Source organism: Solea senegalensis, unplaced genomic scaffold (assembly GCF_019176455.1).
Source record: "Solea senegalensis isolate Sse05_10M unplaced genomic scaffold, IFAPA_SoseM_1 scf7180000014124, whole genome shotgun sequence".
Classification (NCBI taxonomy): Eukaryota; Metazoa; Chordata; class Actinopteri; order Pleuronectiformes; family Soleidae; genus Solea; species Solea senegalensis.
This window is the reverse complement of record NW_025320972.1, coordinates 1-21,960: the sequence shown is the minus strand read 5'-3', so window position 1 is coordinate 21,960 and position 21,960 is coordinate 1. Positions and strand designations below refer to the sequence as shown.

General features: G+C 40.2%; 1 protein-coding gene across 1 annotated transcript; it reads left to right on the top strand.

The window, feature by feature from the left end:
• Nucleotides 1-1,374: 1,374 nt before the first annotated feature.
• On the top strand, nt 1,375-12,070 carry LOC122760886 (myomesin-1-like; the record flags this gene model as incomplete). Its single annotated transcript, XM_044016084.1, has 13 exons — nt 1,375-1,512; nt 1,871-2,103; nt 3,994-4,128; nt 4,241-4,412; nt 5,910-6,067; nt 6,182-6,274; nt 7,221-7,309; nt 7,475-7,516; nt 8,576-8,590; nt 9,321-9,482; nt 9,632-9,793; nt 11,364-11,505; nt 11,854-12,070. Coding segments are annotated over exons 2-13 (1,554 nt in total), but the record flags the coding sequence as incomplete, so codon positions are not given.
• Nucleotides 12,071-21,960: the final 9,890 nt, after the last annotated feature.

Below are 21,960 nucleotides of genomic sequence, written 5' to 3'. Positions count from 1 at the left end.
GAGAGAGTGACAAAGAGATAGTGACTGGCATTCACTGAATGTGAAGCAAGTAACAATAGCATAGCTAAAGTTAGCCACAGCCACAGCTGAGACTGCTGTTGTTAAACCTCTGCTTATAAGTCACTGAGGTCTTGATGGACATTAAAAGAAAATAGTAAATGTAAGTAAAATATCACTAAAACTAGCACTTTTTAACATTTTGGGTGCTTTTATGTGGTTGAGCTTAGCAAATCATGTTAGCCAAAACATTGTTAGCCAAACAAGAACTGCATGGGGTTGAATACTCGTCGTTTATTAACATAAGCTACACATCACCCTTACAAAGCCTGGTTGTACAGCTGCTACTGTATTATATATGAAGAAAATAGAAGCCACAGGGAACCTAAAGGTGTCACATTTGAGTTGAGATGCAGAAATAAACTGGAGCTCAGGTAAGAACATTGGCCCATGTCAGCCCAACTTGAAATAAGCCAAACATTGTGTCTCGTTTTAGGAAAATAAGCTGCCAATGGAGTAAACAGATTTTTAAACAGAAATATGTTTTATATTTCCCTGCTCCAACACACCTGATTCCAGTAGTCAGCTCGTCAGTAACCTCTGGAAAAGCCAGGTAACGATCCATTTATTTGAATCAGGTGTGTATACCTTAATTTTTCATATTTGCACACACACCACTCCATGATAGTGAATTTCTCTTCTGTATTTAACACATCCTTAACACACAGTTGTGAACACAAACCAGGAGCAGTTGGAATTGTTGTTGTTTCAGCTTGTTACTGGCAATTAAATCTTAAAGTAAGCTGTAGTGTCTTATTAAGACAAACTTATATTATATACGATTATTTTGCGAGTGCAAAATGTGCTTATCTTTCTTTCTAGGCAAAGAAATAAGAACAATTTCTCAGAAATTAGGCTTATTTTACTTTCCTGAAACTACATTGTCTCTCCCGTTTGGCTGTAACAATGTCAGAAAATTAAGCATAACTCATTTTCGGAATGAAGACAGATAAAATTGTATGTTTGCATTCTGATGTAAAGAATTTAGCTTTGTTATTCTTATTTCATTTTTTACAAATGACAGACTATATTGCATGTATAATCCCTGTGTCAATCAATTAACCATTTTTTTTGAAAAGCAAATGCAGACAGTAATAAATGAACATTTCATTTAAGTGTAAGACTTAAGTGTAAGACAGTGCAAACAAACCAAGTGTTTACCAGCAGAGGCATAGGCAGAGACATGCACATGCACATGTAAATGCACTTCACTATCAGAGCTGCCTTGCCCCCCCAGCTCTGCTCTCAGCTATATTTATCTCCACCCTCACCATAAAAGGTTGTAACTTCTGCTTGGACACTCTGGCGAGGGCCAATATTATTTTTGTTGTGTAGACCGCAGCCCTGTAAGCACCTACCTGTATAGGGTCTGCTGGGATATCAAGCTGGGTTTTAAGGCTGGAGTTGGATCATATTTTCCCATAAAGCTTTAAGTTTGAGGATTTTTTGCCTGGGGTAAGTGGCTTCTGTCGTGCAGGGACGTGATGTGATAAGCCAGGTTGTAGTTGTTTCATGTGTCTGTCCAAGCATGACGGGAATGTGCCTTATTGCCTGAATCTTGTCTTGCTAGCTGATGTTGCAGGTTTCATGATAATTGAAACAATTGTCATAGTTGTTTCCATGTTTGATAAAGAGGATTATATGCATTGTTGGCTGTTAGTATATTTTTTTAATTTACTCACACTGCCATCATGGGATTGTATTTTCTTGTCCACATCTATATTTAATGATAACAATTTCAAAAGTCAGTTAAAGGGACCACAGTATATGAAGATAACAATAATTCACCTGCTCTTGAACATCAACTAACCAGACAGAAAAACAGATAGGAAGCAAGAAACTTGGAAACTCAGGGCTCGTACAGGGAGCGGCCTGCAGCATGTCTGGATCTATACCATTCTACCAGAAGCATCATCGCCACTATGACCGTGGCTACCGTAGAAAGGAGATGGAGTCTACGTTGAGCCAGTACCAGGCCAGCAGCAGCAGCAGCAGCAGCAGATACATGGCTGGTAGCAGCTCCTCTGTCAGCAGTAGGAGCAGAGGGTAAGCAGGGGGGGCAATGAAGAGGATGGAGGGATGTGTCCTACCTTCATCAATCTATGTCTGTGGAAAGCCCTACTGCCCTCCCACTCTGACTCCCCTTAACCCCCTCCAATCCAACTGATCAAGTTCACCTTCATCACAGTCATCTAAAGGGATCATCTTCACTGCTTGATAATGACAACAAGTAACCATCCTGCTTCACTGTTTGTCTTTCAGTTTGGTTGAAAACAGCCTTGAATCCTGCATGAAGGTTTTGGCATGTGGACTAAGAGATGCCCCTTGTGTGCTTTGATGCATGTTGACTAACTGTGACAACAGTAGTAACTAGTCACTAGTAACAAAGCAGTTCATAACAGTGCAACATTGTTACGTAGGCTGTTATGCAATGGCTGAGTTATAGTATAGCACTGACTGAAATAGAATCTTGACCTGTGCATACCACTGTTGGGGGAGATAATGAGAAGTGACAGTTTCTCAGACTTAAAGACTGAACGGCCATCATCTAGATTAATAATCTATAATACCCACTCTTATGCTCATTGAGGTGTTTAATTACCTGAGTAAACAAGGACATTTAAAAAAAATCATGCAACAACAAAAAATTCCTATACAGACATAACAAAACAGCCATTTTCCATTTACAGTGTCCAGCAAGTCTTTAAATACTCGGGCCTGGAGAGTGTGAACAGGTCATAGAGCTTAGGTTTTACTAACACCATCTGATCTTTGCCTTCACGCTCTGGCCAACACATTAGAAATCTGTGCTGCAATGGGGAGGATTATGATCTGATGATTTAACAGGCTGGGTGGCTTTAATAATGCTGTTATAAATATATGACACCGACACTGTTATCTATGGGATAACCTGGTCTGGATTTAAAGAAAAATTACTCTTAGAAAGTCAAGGGGATGTAAATGATCAGAGCTGAAGGAACACTGACCCAGATAAATATGAGGAAAATGAGGGCAGCTGCCCTCATGCCCCTGCCTCCTTATCATGTTCTGGTTATCTTACACCCTGTGCTTCCACCCCCAACTCTCCAGTGTGTTTGATAGCATTTCCCATTCCTCCAGAATAATAAAGTGAGTGGAGTCTGAACTATATACAATAGACAGTCTGTGATATTGCAATATTATAGGAAAAGCAGGCAAGTACCCTTGGCCCCAAGATGTGACTTGTCCCTAAAACTAGTTGATTTCATTAGTCTATAGAGATAAATATTGAGATAACGCCCATAAACTGTTTTGTCAGTGTATCTTCTGTTTGAAGATCAATAGTCAATCAACTAATATTATTGGCTACAGCTTTCCGTTTGGGGGTGGTTTGGGTGATTTTAGTCAAGTTAGCTGTAGGTTACCAGGTTCCTTTTGCCAGAGAACTCTGTGGAAACGCCTCTGTGTTGATTGAGCATTCTGTGAGCAAAACAGAGCTCCTGGATTAAAATTGTTTGCTTCTATACTGGTGATAACTTTTTGCAATTTATCTTGAGGCATTAGTTAGTTGTGAATAAATGATGTAACATGGCTTTGATTTACTGCAGATTATGCATTCATATTATATGTCATGTAACATGAATCCAATGGGCTACATTATCAGCATCAGTTATACCCTGTGGATGTAGAAACCCACATACATTGAACTATATTATTTAGAGGATTGTTCAGGTGCTTTTATGATTCAGTAATTGTTTGACATTGACTGGTTGTGATTTGCTAATTTTGAAAAACAAAAGGTTTAAAAACACTATAATCAAAACTAAACCATCTACACCTCCTTCCCACTGAACCCTTGACTAGAACTCATCTACCTGTGACCATATCCCCACATGATAATGCTATTATTGTATAATCAGGCAGTATGCCAGGCTGATTATATTCTGTATGTCTCAGACTGAAAGTGTCCTCGCACTCTGGGCTGGAACAGAGCAGACTGAGTCCTGTACCAAATAGAGCAAAGCCAACTTACTTGGCTGTGGACAAAGAAAACCAAATCATCGGTTATGTAGTGCCGATCTTCAGGGGCAGGTAATAAACACCTCACCCATGAAAAAGTGAAAATCAAAAAAAATGCTGTCTAAAAATCTCTATCTCTTACTCCCCACATTAATCCACATGGCTGTGCTCTGCTGGATCCCAGTCAAGAGTTTGTTACAGGACTTTCAGATACAGAGGAAGCAAGGGTGAGGGACACTGCTGCATACATGGCTCGCAGGGATTTGTTCACCAGTGGCGTGGAGATGGAGAGGTCACAGATCTCCAGGAAGGAGGCCATGCGCGAGTCAGCTGAGCGCATCTCTCTGAACAAAAGGGTCAGTGAAGGTGTTACAAGCTTTCTCAAGGTCATAATTTATCAGGTGGATTCGTTTTATATCACATTTCATGTTGGTTAATTGTTGCTTAGGGCATCACAGTAGATCACTCAAATGCACTCTCTGGAGTACGACTTAATTTCACATGTTATCAGCTATAAAAACAATTAGATCATCAGCATAGCTGTTTATTCCTGTGGGTATGTGGGTGTTATTACTACTAATGTTTACACAAGGGAGATATTTATGTCTGAGTGATTACATGAAGTACCCAGCCATTCAATGAACGACATTAAAAACCACAGTGAACACCCTCACTGTAGCTGTCTTACGTCTGCCAAAAAGTCTTATTACTGGGCGACAAATGCCACAGGAGATCGTGTTTCTTGAGAACACAGGGAAGACGTGTCTCAGTGGTGTTGTCATGTTATGTGCTGAGTTACTGGACACACAACGAGACAGTCACCCCTAGCTATTCATAGGACACAATGAAAACACACTGTTACCGTAGCACGTGTTGCAATGTAAAGTCCAAGTTGCATGTGTAAAAAAAAAAAATACTGTTTGTTGTTAATAAATGCATTGTGGATTCCTCTTGGGAGATATGTTTTTACATTTGCTGTTAATGTGGTAGTTCAGGTTTTTTGACGTGAGGTACTGTCACATGCTCCCTCACAGAATACATGGCTGAAAAATCAGATTTTAAGCCCCTTAAAAAAGGATAATGTAACCAAATCTATGCATGTCTGTGCCTGTGATAGCCCCTGCATCAGATATAGATGAAGTCAGTGTTTTTTTTACCTCACAAGGACACAAAAACTGCTGGTCTACTGCGGCCTCGTTTGATAAGTTTATGTCACTTTGGAAAGAAGAATGTAAAACACTCAAACTTCAAAATAACACATTTAAAATCAGTGATGGAGGCCATGGATCAACAACTCCTGTGTGCCATGATGTAAAATCACAGATTTTCTCTGTGGCCTTAGTGACACACATTTCTGTTTCCAGTCACAAGAAGCTGTTTAACGTTCAAAAAGATTGTTTTGAGATATCTTTAGGTCAATGTTTCTCCTTCCTGGTCCTCTGGACCCACTGTCCTGCATGTATTAGATATTTCCCTGCTCCAACACACCTGATTCAAATAGTCAGCTCGTCAACAAGCTCTGCAAAAGCCTGGTAACGACCTATTCATTTGAATCAGGTATGTTGGTGCAGGCAAACATCTTAGCATGCAGGGCAGTTTGTCCTGAGGAGCAGAAATGAGTAACACTGCTTTCGATGTCATAGATGTGTGTAGATTTTACGACATACATATTTTAGTGGCCATGGATTAGTGAGGCAAGCGTATGGTTTTCTGTGACAAACGGACACGGTGCAGAGCAAAGTCAGCACTGACCACGTGTCAGAACTTCACAAGATCAGAAAAACGGAAATATGACTGTGAAAGTTCATTGTTAGCAAAGTTGAAAGCTGAATGTTCTACTCTGCAATCTTTAGCTCCATGAACACGAGGAACACTTCAAGCGCATGAACGAAGACAGCCTGATGCACGCCCCGGAGTTTGTGATTAAACCTCGCTCCCACACAGTGTGGGAGAAGCAGTGTGTGCGGCTGCACTGCACTGTTACTGGCTGGCCCGAGCCCCGGGTCGTCTGGTAGGTCTCCAACACAACCTGGTTATTTCTTGCTCCTTCATCTTTTTCCTTCCTTTCACCTTGTTCTTCCTTTACTTTTTTCTTCCTTCTGTGTTTTCTAATTCCAACTACAAGGTACAAAAACAATGTGCCAATTGAACCCCTTGCCAACCCTGGCAAGTATAACCTTGAGAGCAAATACAGCGTGCATTCACTGGAGATCAACAAGTAAGTCTGACTTCCCCTAAAATATCCCTGTCTAACTTGCCTTTAAACAGACGCCTGCTGCAGGATCATGACCGGTAAAAAAGGGATTTATTTCTACAAATAATCTAAATACTAAACAATTTCACCAAATATAATCAAGTGGTACAAATGCGTTAAAGGTCCAGTGTGTAAGAATTAGTAAAACTGCATCATTCAGGAAACTATGGTGGCCTTTGCATACCAAAAAGGATGTTCTTTGTTTTTTAAAGCAGGCATCTGCTGCGAAAAACACATTTTGTTCATTTGCACATAGCAGTGCAAAATGGCAAGTACATAAGAACACAGAAAGGAATTATTCTAAGGCTGTGAAAATCAAACTTTTTTATTTCAAAGGGAACCTTTATGGACTGTTTATTAAATTGCTGCCAATAAACCCACCTACAAGTTACACCTTGAGAGCTTAAAATAGCATCAGTGCTCAATTTTCATTATTGTAGCAAAACCTGGCTTGCTTTTTTAGCACAAAGAACAGAATCATATCAAGAAGACAAATGATAAATGCTGAATAAAACTAAAACACAAGGCAAGTCAAACACAAAATCCTAAATTCAACAATGAAAACTAAGAAAAAAATTCCCAGGTTCAAACATATTTCATAAAATGAAGTAAACATTTCTTATATTATGTCTCGATCATTGGTTCCCATCATATACAGCACGTTCAGAAACACCAGACTGTGTAGTGCAGATGACATCACCACTGGTGTCTATTTATTGCCGGCGTATTCCTGGCCAGGAATTATGGAAGACTTCACAGTCAGTCCTCACATTGTCGGTATTATTTACATGGTTGAAAGGGCTGAGGTTGAAATGTGGGGGAAGGGGAACAGCTCAGTTCTCATGAGTCCTTTAGGAGAACATTCAGTGTGTATCGTGGACACTGATCACTTGATCGTCTCGTCTTTCAGATGTGATTTCGATGACACGGCGCAGTATCACGCCTCTGCCATGAACTCCAAAGGGGAGCTCTCTGCGTTTGCCTCTATCATTGTTAAACGTAGGTCCAACCTCACATCCCAGTGTTGATTCTTGAAAATATCTCAAATCACAAGAAAACAAACTACACTCTACACCTGTGATGTCTCACATGGTTTACATATTTTATATTCTAGCTATGTTCTTTAATTGACATGCATAAAGAGAGTGCTTTTCTTTTCCATAGGGTTCAAAGGGGAAGTTGATGAGTACCTGCCATCACCGAGGCGTAAGTGTTTATTCACAGCGTTATTGTTGTCTTTAAATATGCTGCTTCATTGTGTATTAATTTGCTAACTAATGGACAAATTGCAGCTGCTAGCATGTTAGCAAAGGAAGATGCTAAGCAACATTCACTTTCATTTTGTTCCTATGATGAATGTGGTTCATAATCCACTCAGCTTATAGCTTTCGCTTTATTCCTCATTTTCTTGGTGTGTGTATTTAGCTTGACTGCTCAACTTTCATCCACAGCTAAATGCTAACTCTGATAGCTTTTCTGCTGCAGCTAACCTAACGCCGGTAAAATGACGTGATGATATTAAGTGATCATTTTTGCCTTACAAGTTTTTAAGCTGACTCAAAGTTAAAGCAATGCTTTTGCTTTATCATTGTGCTGCATTGTACATAACTAACGATTATTTACCCATCTCGGGTTGTTTTACATCAGGGGTTCTCATAGTTTCTGGGGGCCGGGGGAATGCTTACATTGGAAAAAATCTTCCACAGACCCCTCTCATCATTCTTACTTAGTTTACTGCCATATCTACTTTTAGTTGTGAAAAAGATGTAAAACCATTGCACATTTGAACTTCTAAGTGGTACAGCAGTGTGTCCAGCATCCATGTCCCTAGAAAGTGAAGATTTGGTTCCATGTCTTTGAAAGCAAACGCTTGCTGATGCTATAGTGCATAGTCACAGTAATGGCTGGGTTAACAAACTTGAAATGGTGTCCAGTAACCCAGTCTTTTAGCATTATTTGTAATAGTTTGTTAAATAGTAGTTAAATATATCAAAATTCACTGTAACACTAGACACATGGATTGTCCTGGACAATGAGGTTTGAGATTGCTACCTCCTTTTTAAATGTACTGTTCATTTTCTCATGGATCCCCAAGCTATGGGCTTATGGACCCTCAGTGTTCGCTGGAACCCTACTTTGAGAACCACTGGTTTAGATGGTGTCAGTGTTGAGTGGGGGGTGGTGGGGATGCAGGGCTGGTGGAACAGTGGGTGCTTCTGCAACTAACAACTTTCTTGTCTCTTTGATTCTGCCGCAACAATGCAGGGGCCGTTTCTCAAGGTAACAGGTTCACAGAGATCTGGTTTGAAAACACTTGTGAACACACATTTTGGTGAACTTGATGCTTCCACTATGTGTCCGTGCATGGCCACTCACAGTGAAGTTCACAGTGTTTCTCCTGTGTCTTTAGTCCTGTTGGAGAACAACGGTCTGTTATTCTCAACAATGTTACAAGTGTAGTGTATATACTGTATGTAACATTGTGTGTTTATGTTTTCATGTAGTTCAGTGCAAGATCTTCAACTGGTTTTCCAGTCCTTTGCTGCTGCTTTTGTTTTACTGCCTCGACTGCAAATAGATTTTTAGTGCCAGTTGATGGTTTCCACTTTCAGTAATAGGGCATAGAAGGTGTACATAATATTTGTAATTTCAAAAATGATCATTTCCGCCTGGAAAGTATTCAGTCAGCACCACAACAAAGACCACACATTATCTTGTTTATTTCTGTTTGGTGTGCTTCACTGTTCAATGCATGGACACAAGTTATTTTATTTCATGCAGTTTTTTGTGTGAGCACTGATCTGTAGTCACAGTCACCTTTATTTAGTCTGTTTTTGCTTGATACATGTGTTCATGTTTTTTTGTATGTGGCAAAAAGTTTAGACCTCTGTTCTCTTTCCGTTTTGATGTGGATTTGCCCTCGATTGAAGACGGTAGTTTGTTATTTTACCAAAACCGCATTTGCCAGATTTGCACAATAACGCCACTCCAAACTTTGACTTTTTCGTAGATGGTCCAGTGTCTGAATATGGCATCAACTTCGAGACACACATCGTCGATAGGTTTGGTGTGTCATTTGGAAGAGAGGGGGAGACCATGAGTCTGGGGTGCACAGTCATCATCTACCCTACTCTGCATCGCTACCAGCCAGAGGTGCAGTGGTACAAAGATGGTTAGTAAACAACTTTTGACTTACAGTTTTTCAAAGCCCTTTCAAACTTCAAACAAAAAAGAAAAGAAAATGTGGACTTGAAAAAGCCATAAATAAGCTTTCATTTGTTGCCATATTGTTTTTTTTAAGATGCTAATGTTGTTTCCCAGATGTTCTGCTGTCTCCATCCAAATGGTATAACATGCACTGGAGCGGCGACAGAGCCACACTGACGCTCACACACCTCAACAAAGAGGACGAGGGTCTCTACACTCTGCGCGTCACCACCAAGTCTGGATATGAAACCTACTCGGCCTATATCTTCGTCAGAGGTGAGCCCTTAAATGTCTCTCAGTTCATCATAAGGAGAGGGATAGTAGAAACTCATCCAGTCATGCTATTGTTGTACATCAAAACATCAACTGAAATGTTACTTCATGCACGTAAAGGAAAGATCTCAAGCCCTTAATTCTTAACAATCCTATGTATGTCCACACAGACGGTTTAAATGCAACCCCAGTCAACAGTAGATAAATACAACCAGATGTCCCTGGCTTTGTTTGTGTCAAGTGATGCCATCACTCCGAGGTTGAAGTCAGCACAGCAGCACGTCCTCTGGCACCTAATGACCATACCATGTTTAATGGTCAAATTGTTTCTTTAATGGGAGAGTGATGGGGTTTTAAATAGGATATCTCTAATAGAGACACAACAAAGTGGCAACTCACTGGCATCTGTTTGAAAAGGTTGTTGGTGATAATTATTTTAGCATTTAGAGACAATCTGACCTTTGAGGTTTGGGCTTATTGTACAGAGGAACCATGTTGAGTATGAACAAGCTAGAAAATTGATCCACCTGCTCAGGGTCGCAGGGTAAAGAAGAGGCCACGTGCAGACTCCATATTAAACTATTATGTGATCCTGACTGCTATTTTCAGAGAGATCAGCTGTGGAATGAGTGAGTGTGAGCACATAAAAAGAAACAATAGGACGTCATGTTCTTTTATAGGTGGGACAAAATGTTAATGCCGGATCACATCATCATCCTGACCACAATGATTTGATAATGCATTTCAGTGGTATACACAGATCTCTTTCCTTACAGTGGCATATACAGTAAGACAGCAATGAGGCTAACAATGGTAGTTAAAACTGTATTCTGTAACTTTTAAATAAAAACAAACCATAGTCAAATGAGTTCACACAATGCTGAGTAAGCCTATCAACTCCACACGTTGATAGGCTGTGCTTCTCAGTATAGTCGCGTTTAGATGTTACCCGGTGACATTCACTTGCTGCACAAAGGTGAATTAAATTTATCTCAAGACAGATGGAGCACTAATGTGAGACAGGGTTTAAGTTTCTACTAAGAACTCTACTTCTAAAAAAACGTTGGTCATGTTGACAGCAGTTTGAAAGGATAAAACTGATATAAACACTTACTGTCCCCACCCACCCTTGCGCTGCTACTGCATACGCACACACCTCAGTCAGGTCTGGTAGTTTTGCCTGACAGAGCCTGATTACAGAGGAAGGACATGGCATCCCAAAATTGTTCATTTTTGTTCATGAAAAGGCAAAAATAATAACAGCAACAAAAATCAACAAACGTTACAAACGTTGCAATTCAAACTGACCAAAATACATGCTCTTGTCTGTACCACTGAAGCTTTGATGTGCCCTCACTTGACTTGACTTGACATCTTCATGTTGTAAGAGTCACTGCTCTTTTCACTGCTAATTCTGTCCTGCCACTCACTGCACTTGACTTGTGTTTGACTCGAGGACCAGAGATGTCAAACCCTGCAGCTACACAGTTCAACACCGGGCATAACACATTCAAATCAATAGAAATTAACTCTGTGTACATTAATAACTGAGTTTTTAAATATTTGTGTTTAGATTCTGATGCTGAGATTGAAGGTGCACCAGGTGCTCCCCTGGATGTTCGCTGTCTGGATGTCAACAAGGACTACATTATAGTCACTTGGAAGCAGCCAGCTGTTGATGGTGGAAACTCCATCCTGGGCTACTTTGTGGACAGGTCAGTTATTGTCAATTCACCATGATGTTACAGCAAGTTTGTGAGCTCCAGGTTTAAAGTCTTGAGTTTAACAGGTTGGGCCTAATTGAGAGCTCATCCACTGCATGGTCTACACCTGCAAACCTGGATGGTACTAGTTGTCAGTTACATGTCACCATGTTAGGTTTGGATAGTTCCAAAAAAATATAAATATAACAAACCTCTGACAACATACACTTACTGGAACTCAGATTTACTGGAAATTGGCAACACTGAGGGAGATTCCAGTGACACATACTTTATTCCAACAATATCTATTTGAATACTAATCATTTCCATATGTGATTGAAATGTCTGATATACGTACAGGTGTGAGGTTGGCACCACTCATTGGATCCAGTGCAATGACACTCCAGTCAAGTTCGCCCGTTTCCCTGTGACCGGTCTCGTGGAGGGTCGCTCTTATATTTTCCGCGTGCGTGCCGTCAACAAGAGTGGCATGAGTCACCCGTCCAGAGTGTCTGAGCCTGTGGCTGCCATGGACCCAGCAGACCGCGCCCGCATGAGAGGTACAACTGAACTACACGTCCAAATCAGTTTTATTTCTATAACTCAAATGCACAAATGTTTTTGTCCTAGTGGGCTTTACAATCTGTACATGTAGCTACATGTAGGAACTCTACCCCACAGAAAAACCTGGGAGTATGGGTGCCTTCCCCTATCCCATACACATTGGAGTAGCTTGATTAGAAGTAGAATCGGGTAAAGAAAAACAGGACTGGTTGACTGATTGGCTCCTTAAAACCAGAGATAATCAGGGTACAAACAGGAGAGTCACAATCTGAGTTGGGCCCCCCAAGAACAGTTAAATTTAAATATCAGCTATGTGTAGGAAAATACAGTGACAACATGGTTGGAAACCCCTCAACAAGGCTCAGTGCCACTGGCTGTCTTCATTTTGGGTCCACATAGAGCCCCTGGCCCCTTATCTGAAACCCTGAACATCTCTAGAGGTGCCCTTGCTTAAAGTTATGGAGGAAAATGCTATTTGAATATTCAATGGCATATTTCGTTGAATATTTGAAACTCCAGCTCATGAGCAAGTGAAAGTAATGTAGGGTTCACAGGAGCAGCATAGGAGATGCATTCAAAGACCCTGGTAGTTTGAATCTCTTCTGCAGGATTTATAGATTGAGTTTAGAGGAGTAACTTCAAGATTTGACTTTATATACTCACGAAGTCCACTAACTTAATGCCACCTTGCAATAATAGATGCGCCACAAATTAGGTTTTGTTTTTATAAATTGTCTTACTTTTACTATAAATGACTGTAAATGTTTGTTTCATTAGGGTTCGAGCAACTTGGTTGCAAGAACCCTATTGAAACTGTGAAGATTATTCTTATTATTATTAGGGTTCGAGCAACAAGGTTGCAAGAACCCTATTGAAACTGTGAAGATTATTCTTATTATTAGGGTTCGAGCAACTTGGTTGCAAGAACCCTATTGAAACTGTGAAGATTATTAGGGTTCGAGCAACTTGGTTGCGCAAGAACCCTATTGTAATCGCTAAGATTATTCTTCTTCTTATTCTTATTATTATTATTCCTCCAAATGAATCGCGTTTTTGAGGCCTTTCCCATGCCCCAAAACTCACCAAATTTTGCAACCCCATCAGACCTGGTGTAAAATTACGTATATCAGTGTTTCAAGGAATGTGCGTCAAAAAATGGAAGAGGGCGGGGCTAAAAACTGACGCAAAAAACTTCTATTAGGTCATCTGCTCTCGGGTTTAACGTACATGAACGAAACTTGGCACACATGTTCATGAGGTGGGGACGGTCAAAAAAGTCGATGACAACTTCCCTGTGAATCCTACAGGAAGGCCGCCATCTTGGATTGCACTCCAAAACAGAGGCGATTTTGGCCATTTCGCACCATCGGTATTTGAACGAACTTGTCCTAGAGCTTACATGGGATCACGTTCAAACTTGGTGAGGTCACTGTGGACAAGTTGGGGATCTAACGATGCTTATGGTTAGTTGAAATGTCGCATGGCGTACGAGAAAAGGGCCGGCAAAGTTGGCGAAAATTTGTAATTTCTCGCTACACGCAACGAAACTCTTATAACTTTGTGATGGAAGGTCCGATCGTAACCAAACTTGTGGCGATCGATGATGGGCCCTTGCTGAAGATGCCTATGCAAAAACTGTTAAGTTTGTAAACATCGCCTCCTGGTGGTGGCAGAAAATCTAAAAAAAAAAGTTACTTTTACAATTTCGGGAATAACTTTTACAGAAATGATTGTATCAAACTCAAAATTGGTTAAAAGATTCTAAACACATGGTAGACTATGCGTGCTCAATATGATGGCGTATCGTTACATGATGTTGCCATGGTAATGATGCAAAGTCGGATTTTTGCGACAAAAAAACAAACTGCTACCACTTTGCGAATCCTTGTCCAATCTGAACCAAACTTGCCATGATTGATGATAGTCCGGCCCTGAAGACACCTATATGAAAATATTCACTTTCAAAAACAGCACCCCCTGGTGACGGAGACAATATGACCTCTGGTATTTGAAGGAATTAATCCTAGAGTTCTTGTGCGATCACCTTTAAACTTGGTCAGGTCACTGTGAACCAGTTGAGGAACTTAAGTTATCAAAAGTTTTTTAAAATGTCTCATGGTGTACGAGATAGGGGGCGCCAAAGTGGGTGTAAATTCCTATTTTTCACAACAAAAAGCGAAACTCTTATAACTTTGTGATGGAAGATCCAATCCCAACCAAACTTCCTATGATTGATAATGGGTAGTTGCTGAAGGCGACTATATTGCCGAAAACAATAAATTTTGAAAACAGCGCCTCCTGGTGGTGGTAGAAAATACAAAAAAAAAAAAACTGTCACAACTTTGCCAATCCTGGTCCAATCTGAGCCAAACTTGCTAGGATTGTTGATAGTCTGGCCCTGAACAAACCTATGTGAAAATATTTCAAGTCAAAATCAGCGCCCCCTGGTGAAAGTGGACGGGCCAAAAACCTGCTCCACCCCCTAAAACTTGTGGTTCTGAGGAGCACGTTTAATGTACATGCACGAAACTTGGTACACGTGTTCCTTAGGTCGGGCCGGTCAAAAAAGTCAGCGTAGCCTATGCTCTAAAACGAACAGGAAAGCCACCATCTTGGATTGAAAGTAAATGCTTTGCTGATTTTGGCCATTTCACACCAATGATATTTGAACAGATTTGTCCTAGATCTTTCATGGGATCACCTTCAAACTTGGTGAGGTCACTTTGGACAAGTTGAGGATCCAAAGGTATCAAAATCTTTTCAATAGGTATTATGGCGTAAGAGTAAGGGGCCGGCAAAGTTGGTGAAAATTTTAATGTTTCGCCACAGGCAACAAAACTCTTATAACTTTGCGATAGAAGGTCACATCCCAACCAAATTACCTAGGGTTGATGATGGACCATTGCTGAAGAAGTCTGTGAAAAAAACGTAAATTTTGAGCACAGTGCCTCCTTGTGGTAACAAAATATACAAAAAAAAACAATTTCGGTTATAACTTTTACAGAGTTAATCGTATCAAACTCAAAAATTGGGAAAACATTTAAAACACATGTTCGATGATGCGTGCTTAATATGATAACAAATCGTTCAACGGTGTTGCCACAGCAACACTGCAAAGTCAGATATTTGTGACAAAAAACAAACTGCTACAACTTTACGAATCCGAGTCCGATCTGAACCAAACTTGCTTGGATTGATGATAGTCCGGCCCTGAAGACGCCTATATGAAAATATTCACTTTCAAAAACAGCGCACCCTGGTGACAGCAGACACTATGACACCTGATATTTGAATGAACTAATCCTAGAGTTTTTATGCGATCATCTTGAAAGTTGGTGAGGTCACTGTGAACAAGTTGCCGAGCATAAGTTCCTGAAAGCTTTTTAAAATGTCGCTCGGTGTACGAGATAGGGGGCGCCAAAGTTGGTGTTCATTCATATTTTTCACAACAAAAGGTGAAACTCTTACAACCCGTAAAACTTGTCCTCCTGAGGAGCACGTTGAATGTACATGCACAAAACTTGGTACTCACGCGTTCCTTAGGTCCAGACGGTCAAAAAAGTCAGCGTAGCCGAAGCTCTAAAACGAACAGGAAAGCCGCCATCTTGGATTGAAAGTACATTTTTGGCAGATTTTGGCCATTTCGCACCAATGGTATGTGAACACACTTGTCATAGAGCTTTTATGGGATCACCTTCAAACTAGGTGAGGTCACTGTGGACAAGTTGAGGATCTAAAGTTATTAAAAGTTTTTCAAAATGTCGCATGGTTTTCGAGATAGGGGGCACCAAAGTTGGTGTTCATTCATATTTTTCTCAACAAAAGGCGAAACTCTTACAACCCGTAAAACTTGTCCTCCTGAGGAGCACGTTTAATGTACATGCACTAAACTTGGTACTCACGCGTTCCTTAGGTCAGGACGGTCAAAAAATTCAAAGCAGCCTATGCTCTAAAACGAACGGGAAAGCCGCCATCTTGGATTGAAAGTACATTTTTGCAGATTTTGGCCATTTCGCACCAATGGTATGTGAACGCACTTGTCATAGAGCTTTCATGGGATCACCTTGAAACTTTGTGAGGTCACTGTGAACAAGTTGAGGATCCAAAGGTATCAAAATCTTTTCATTAAGTATCACGGCGAACAAGAAGAAGGTCAGGAAAGTTGGCGAAAATCACGATTCCTCGCAACACACAACAATCTCTTATAACTTTGCCATGGAAGGTCAGATATTAACCAAACAAGTGACAATCGATGATGGGCCCTTGCTAAAGATGTCTATGCAAAAACTGTAAATTTTGAAAACATCGCCTCCTGGTGGTGGCAAACACTAGGAAGTCTGGTATTTCGCAACACACAACAAACTCTTATAACTTTGCAATTGAAGGTCAGATCTTAACCAAACTTGTGATGATCGATGATGGGCTTTTGCTGAAGATGCCTATGCAAAAACTGTAAATTTTGGAAACAGCGCCACCTGGTGGTAACAGAAAGTACAAGTTCACAATTTCCCTTATAACTTTAACAAATTTCCTTGTATCAAACTCAAAATTTGGGAAAACATTCAAAACACATGGTAGATGATGCGTGCCTAATATGATAACAAATTAATCAACAGTGTTGCCATGACAACACTGCAAAGTCAGATATTTGCGACAAAAAACAAACTGCTACCACTTTGCGAATACTATTCCAATCTGAACCAAACTTGCTAGGATTGATGATATTCAATCCCTGAAGATGCCTATGTGAAAATATTCACTTTCAAAAACAGTGCCCCCTGTTGACGGCAGACAATATGACGTCTGGTATTTCGCTACAACAACAAACTCTTATAACTTTGCGATGGAAGGTCAGATCTTAACCAAACTCGTGACGATCGATGATGGGATATTGCTGAAGATCTTATGCAAAAACTGTACATTTTGAAAACAGCGCCTTCTGGTGGTAACAGAAAATACAATTTCACAATTTCCCTTATAACTTTAACAAATGTCATTGTATCATACTCCAAATGAATGAAAACATGTAAAACACATGGTAGATGATGCTTGCTGAATATGATAACAAATCGTTCAACGGTTTTGCCTGGCAAAAATGCAAAGGATTCCCTCAACTGAGTGTTTTGTTCATGCAGTAACCATTGTTCGCCACATGATGGAGGCATTTGCCTACAAATCTATCAAATCTAACATTTACAGTTTCTCATGCTGCTCTAATTGGGATTGTTGTATCCACTTGAAACTTGATACATGAGACCTCAGACCCGTCCGGAACATGTCTGTAAAGCAGTAATGCCAAAGTCAAATACACGGGGGGCCAAAATAAAAAAAATGGTACAGGTGGAGGGTTAAATATTTATTAAAACTTGCAATTACTGCACATATTGAACCAATACCAATACAAAAGCCTATATTGCTCTCAATCATTAAATTAATTTAAATTAAATTAAATTAAATTAAATTAAGCAAAATATAAATAAAATCAGTTGCAATATTTTCTTAAGGCTCTTTCAGTAACAAATTGAAAACATTTTTCCTTCTTCTTTTTAACAGGTAAACAGCAAAATGTTATTTTCCTTCAAAGCTCAATGGCAAGATAAATGCAAAAATGAAACAGCATGTTACAAAACAAATCAGTGTGCTGCTCTGATCCTCACCAATGTTTGTCTTTTATAATAAAATTAGAAGTTAATGCAAACTTGAAAAGTGCAAAACAGTTGCAAGTTTCATAGTGCCTTCTTAAGTTATATTCTTTCATAACGACACACTGTCTCCACACACAAGACACACAGGCTTTCCTTTTACTTCGGTGAACATTATTCTGCCTCCCACCTGTCTTGAAAACCCTGGTTTCACCGTCTACTTTTCTATTTGTCTATTTGGGGGAGAGGGAGATGAAAAATGACAGCAATGTTTAGTCCTCCACTGTGACTGTGATGCTGTTCATGAATGATGACACGGGATCGCACTCGCAGTGCATCTTGGGATTTGTAGTATTATGGTGCTGAGGGCACATAATAGTGCAAGCCGGTTTAATAATAATTAAAAATCATCCCGCGGGCAGACATAACTCATTCACGGGCCTTGATTCTGACATATGTGCTGTAAAGGATAACCTCCCTACAGGAAGTAGAACTCCCGAAACAGGAAGTCAAGTCTAACATTTTCCAATCTTCACAAAACTTGATATGTGAGTCAAAGGAACGTCCCTGAACACGTTTACGGACACACCTTTCACCAAACAGGAAGTCGGCCATTTTAAACAGGAAGTGCCATCTAACTTAGCACATGGACGCTGAAAATAGTCTAAGCTGAAAATTACTACTGCCGCAAGCGGTGAATGAACGGAAGATGAGCTAGACGTCTCGCACGGCGAGGTGGGCGCAGGGAAACCCGCGAGCCGTCAAGCTCGAACCCGTTGATTACCGCTTGCGGTACTAGTTATTATTAGGGTTCGAGCAACTTGGTTGCAAGAACCCTATTGAAACTGCGAAGATTATTAGGGTTCGAGCAACTTGGTTGCGCAAGAACCCTATTATAATCGCTAAGATTATTCTTATTCTTATTATTATTATTCCTCCAAATGAATCGCGTTTTTGAGGCCTTTCCCATGCCCCAAAACTCACCAAATTTTGCAACCCCATAAGACCTGGTGTAAAATTACGTATATCAATGTTTCAAGGAATGTGCGTCAAAAAATGGAAGAGGGCGGGGCTAAAAAATGACGCAAAAAACTTCTATTAGGTCATCTGCTCTCTGGTTTAACGTACATGAACGAAACTTGGCACACATGTTCATGAGGTGGGGACGGTCAAAAAAGTTGATGACAACTTCCCTGTGAATCCTACAGGAAGGACGCCATCTTGGATTGCACGCCAAAACAGAGGCGATTTTGGCCATTTCGCACCATCGGTATTTGAACTAACTTGTCCCAGAGCTTACATGGAATCACGTTCAAACTTGGTGAGGTCACTGTGGACAAGTTGAGGATCTAAAGTTCCTGAAAACTTTTTAATAAGTATCATGGCGTACGAGAAAGGGGGCGTCAAAGTTGGTGAAAATTTAAGATTTTCGCCACACGCAACAAAACTCTTATAACTTTGCGATAGAAGGTCCGATATTAACCAAACTTGTGGCGATTGATGATGGGCCCTTGCTGAAGAGGCCTATGCAAAAACTGTCAAGTTTGTAAACATCGCCTCCTGGTGGTGGTAGAAAATAAAAAAAAAAAGTTACTTTTACAATTTCGGGAATAACTTTTACAGAGATTATCTTATCAAACTCAAAATTGGTAAAAATCACCCAAAACACAAGGTAGATGATGCATGCTCAATATGATGGCGTAGAGTTACATGATGTTGCCATGGTAATGATGCAAAGTCGGATTTTTGCGACAAAAAAACAAACTGCTACAACTTTGCGAATCCTAGTCCAATCTGAACCAAACTTGCTAGGTTTGATGATAGTCCAGCCCTGAAGACGTCTATATGAAAATATTCACTTTCAAAAACAGCACCCCCTGGTGATGGAGACAATAAATTATTAAAGTTTTTTAAAATGTCTAATGGTGTACGAGAAAGGGGGCGCCAAAGTGGGTGTAAATTCCTATTTTTCACAACAAAAAGCAAAACTCTTATAACTTTGCGATGGAAGATCCAATCCCAACCAAACTTCCTATGATTGATAATGGGTAGTTGCTGAAGGCGACTATATTGCCGAAAACAAAACATTTTGAAAACATCGCCTCCTGGTGGTGGTAGAAAATACTACAAAAAAAAAACTGTTACAACTTTGCCAATCCTGGTCCAATCTGAACCAAACTTGCTAGGATTGTTGATAGTCTGGCCCTGAACAAACCTATGTGAAAATATTTCAAGTCAAAATCAGCGCCCCCAGGTGAAAGTGGACGGGCCAAAAAACTGCTCCACCCCCTAAAACCTGTGGTCCTGAGGAGCACGTTTAATGTACATGCACAAAACTTGGTACACGTGTTCCTTAGGTCGGGCCGGTCAAAAAAGTCAGCGTAGCCTATGCTCTAAAACTAACAGGAAAGCTGCCATCTTGGATTGAAAGTAAATGCTTTGCTGATTTTGGCCATTTCACAACAATGATATTTGAACAGATTTGTCCTAGATCTTTCATGGGATCACCTTCAAACTTGGTGAGGTCACTTTGGACAAGTTGAGGATCCAAAGGTATCAAAATCTTTTCAATAGGTATTATGGCGTAAGAGTAAGGGGCCGGCAAAGTTGGTAAAAATTATAATGTTTCGCCACAGGCAACAAAACTCTTATAACTTTGCGATAGAAGGTCACATCCCAACCAAATTACCTAGGGTTGATGATGGACCTTTGCTGAATAAGTCTGTGGAAAAACTTTACATTTTTAGCACAGCGCCTCCTTGTGGTAACAGAAAATCCAAAAAATAAACATTTCGGTAATAACTTTTACAGAGTTAATCGTATCAAACTCAAAAATTGGGAAAACATTCAAAACACATGGTCGATTATGCGTGCTTTATATGATAACAAATCGTTCAACGGTGTTGCAACAGCAACACTGCAAAGTCAGATATTTGTGACAAAAAACAAACTGCTACAACTTTACGAATCCGAGTCCGATCTGAACCAAACTTGCTCTGATTGATGATAATCTGGCCCTGAAGACCCCTATATGAAAATATTCTCTTTCAAAAACAGCGCCCCCTGGTGACAGCAAACACTATGACACCTGATATTTGAATGAACTTATCCTAGAGTTTTTATGCGATCACCTTGAAAGTTGGTGAGGTCACTGTGAACAAGTTGCCAAGCATAAGTTCCTGAAAGCTTTTTAAAATATCGCTCGGTGTACGAGATAGGGGGCACCAAAGTTGGTGTTCATTCATATTTTTCACAACAAAAGGTGAAACTCTTACAACCCGTAAAACTTGTCCTCCTGAGGAGCACGTTGAATGTACATGCACAAAACTTGGTACTCACGCATTCCTTAGGTCCAGACGGTCAAAAAAGTCAGCGTAGCCGAATCTCTAAAACGAACAGGAAAGCCGCCATCTTGGATTGAAAGTAAATTTTTTGCAGATTTTGGCCATTTCGCACCAATGGTATGTGAACGCACTTGTCATAGAGCTTTAAAGGGATCACCTTCAAACTGGTTGAGGTCACTGTGGACAAGTTGAGGATCTAAAGTTATTAAAAGTTTTTTAAAATGTTACATGGTTTTTGAGATAGGGGGCGCCAAATTTGGCGTTCATTCATATTTTTCACAACAAAAGGCGAAACTCCTACAACCAGTAAAACTTATCCTCCTGAGGAGCATGTTGAATGTACATGCACTAAACTTGGTACTCACGCGTTCCTTAGGTCCAGACGGTCAAAAAATTCAAAGCAGCTTATGCTCTAAAACTAACGGGAAAGCCGCCATCTTGGATTGAAAGTAAATTTTTTGCTGATTTTGGCCATTTCGCACCAATGGTATGTGAACGCACTTGTCATAGAGCTTTCATGGGATCACCTTCAAACTTGCTGAATCCACTGTGGACAAGTTGAGGATCTAAAGTTCCTGAAAACTTTTTAATAAGTATCATGGCGTACGAGAAAGGGGGCGTCAAAGTTGGTGAAAATTTAAGATTTTCGCCACATGCAAAAAAACTCTTATAACTTTGCGATAGAAGGTCCGATATTAACCAAACAAGTGACAATCGATGATGGGCCCTTGCTAAAGATGTCTATGCAAAAACTGTAAATTTTGAAAACATCGCCTCCTGGTGGTGGCAAACAATAGGAAGTCTGGTATTTCGCAACACACAACAAACTCTTATAACTTTGCGATTGAAGGTCAGATCTTAACCAAACTTGTGATGATAGATGATGGGCTTTTGCTAAAGATGCCTATGCAAAAACT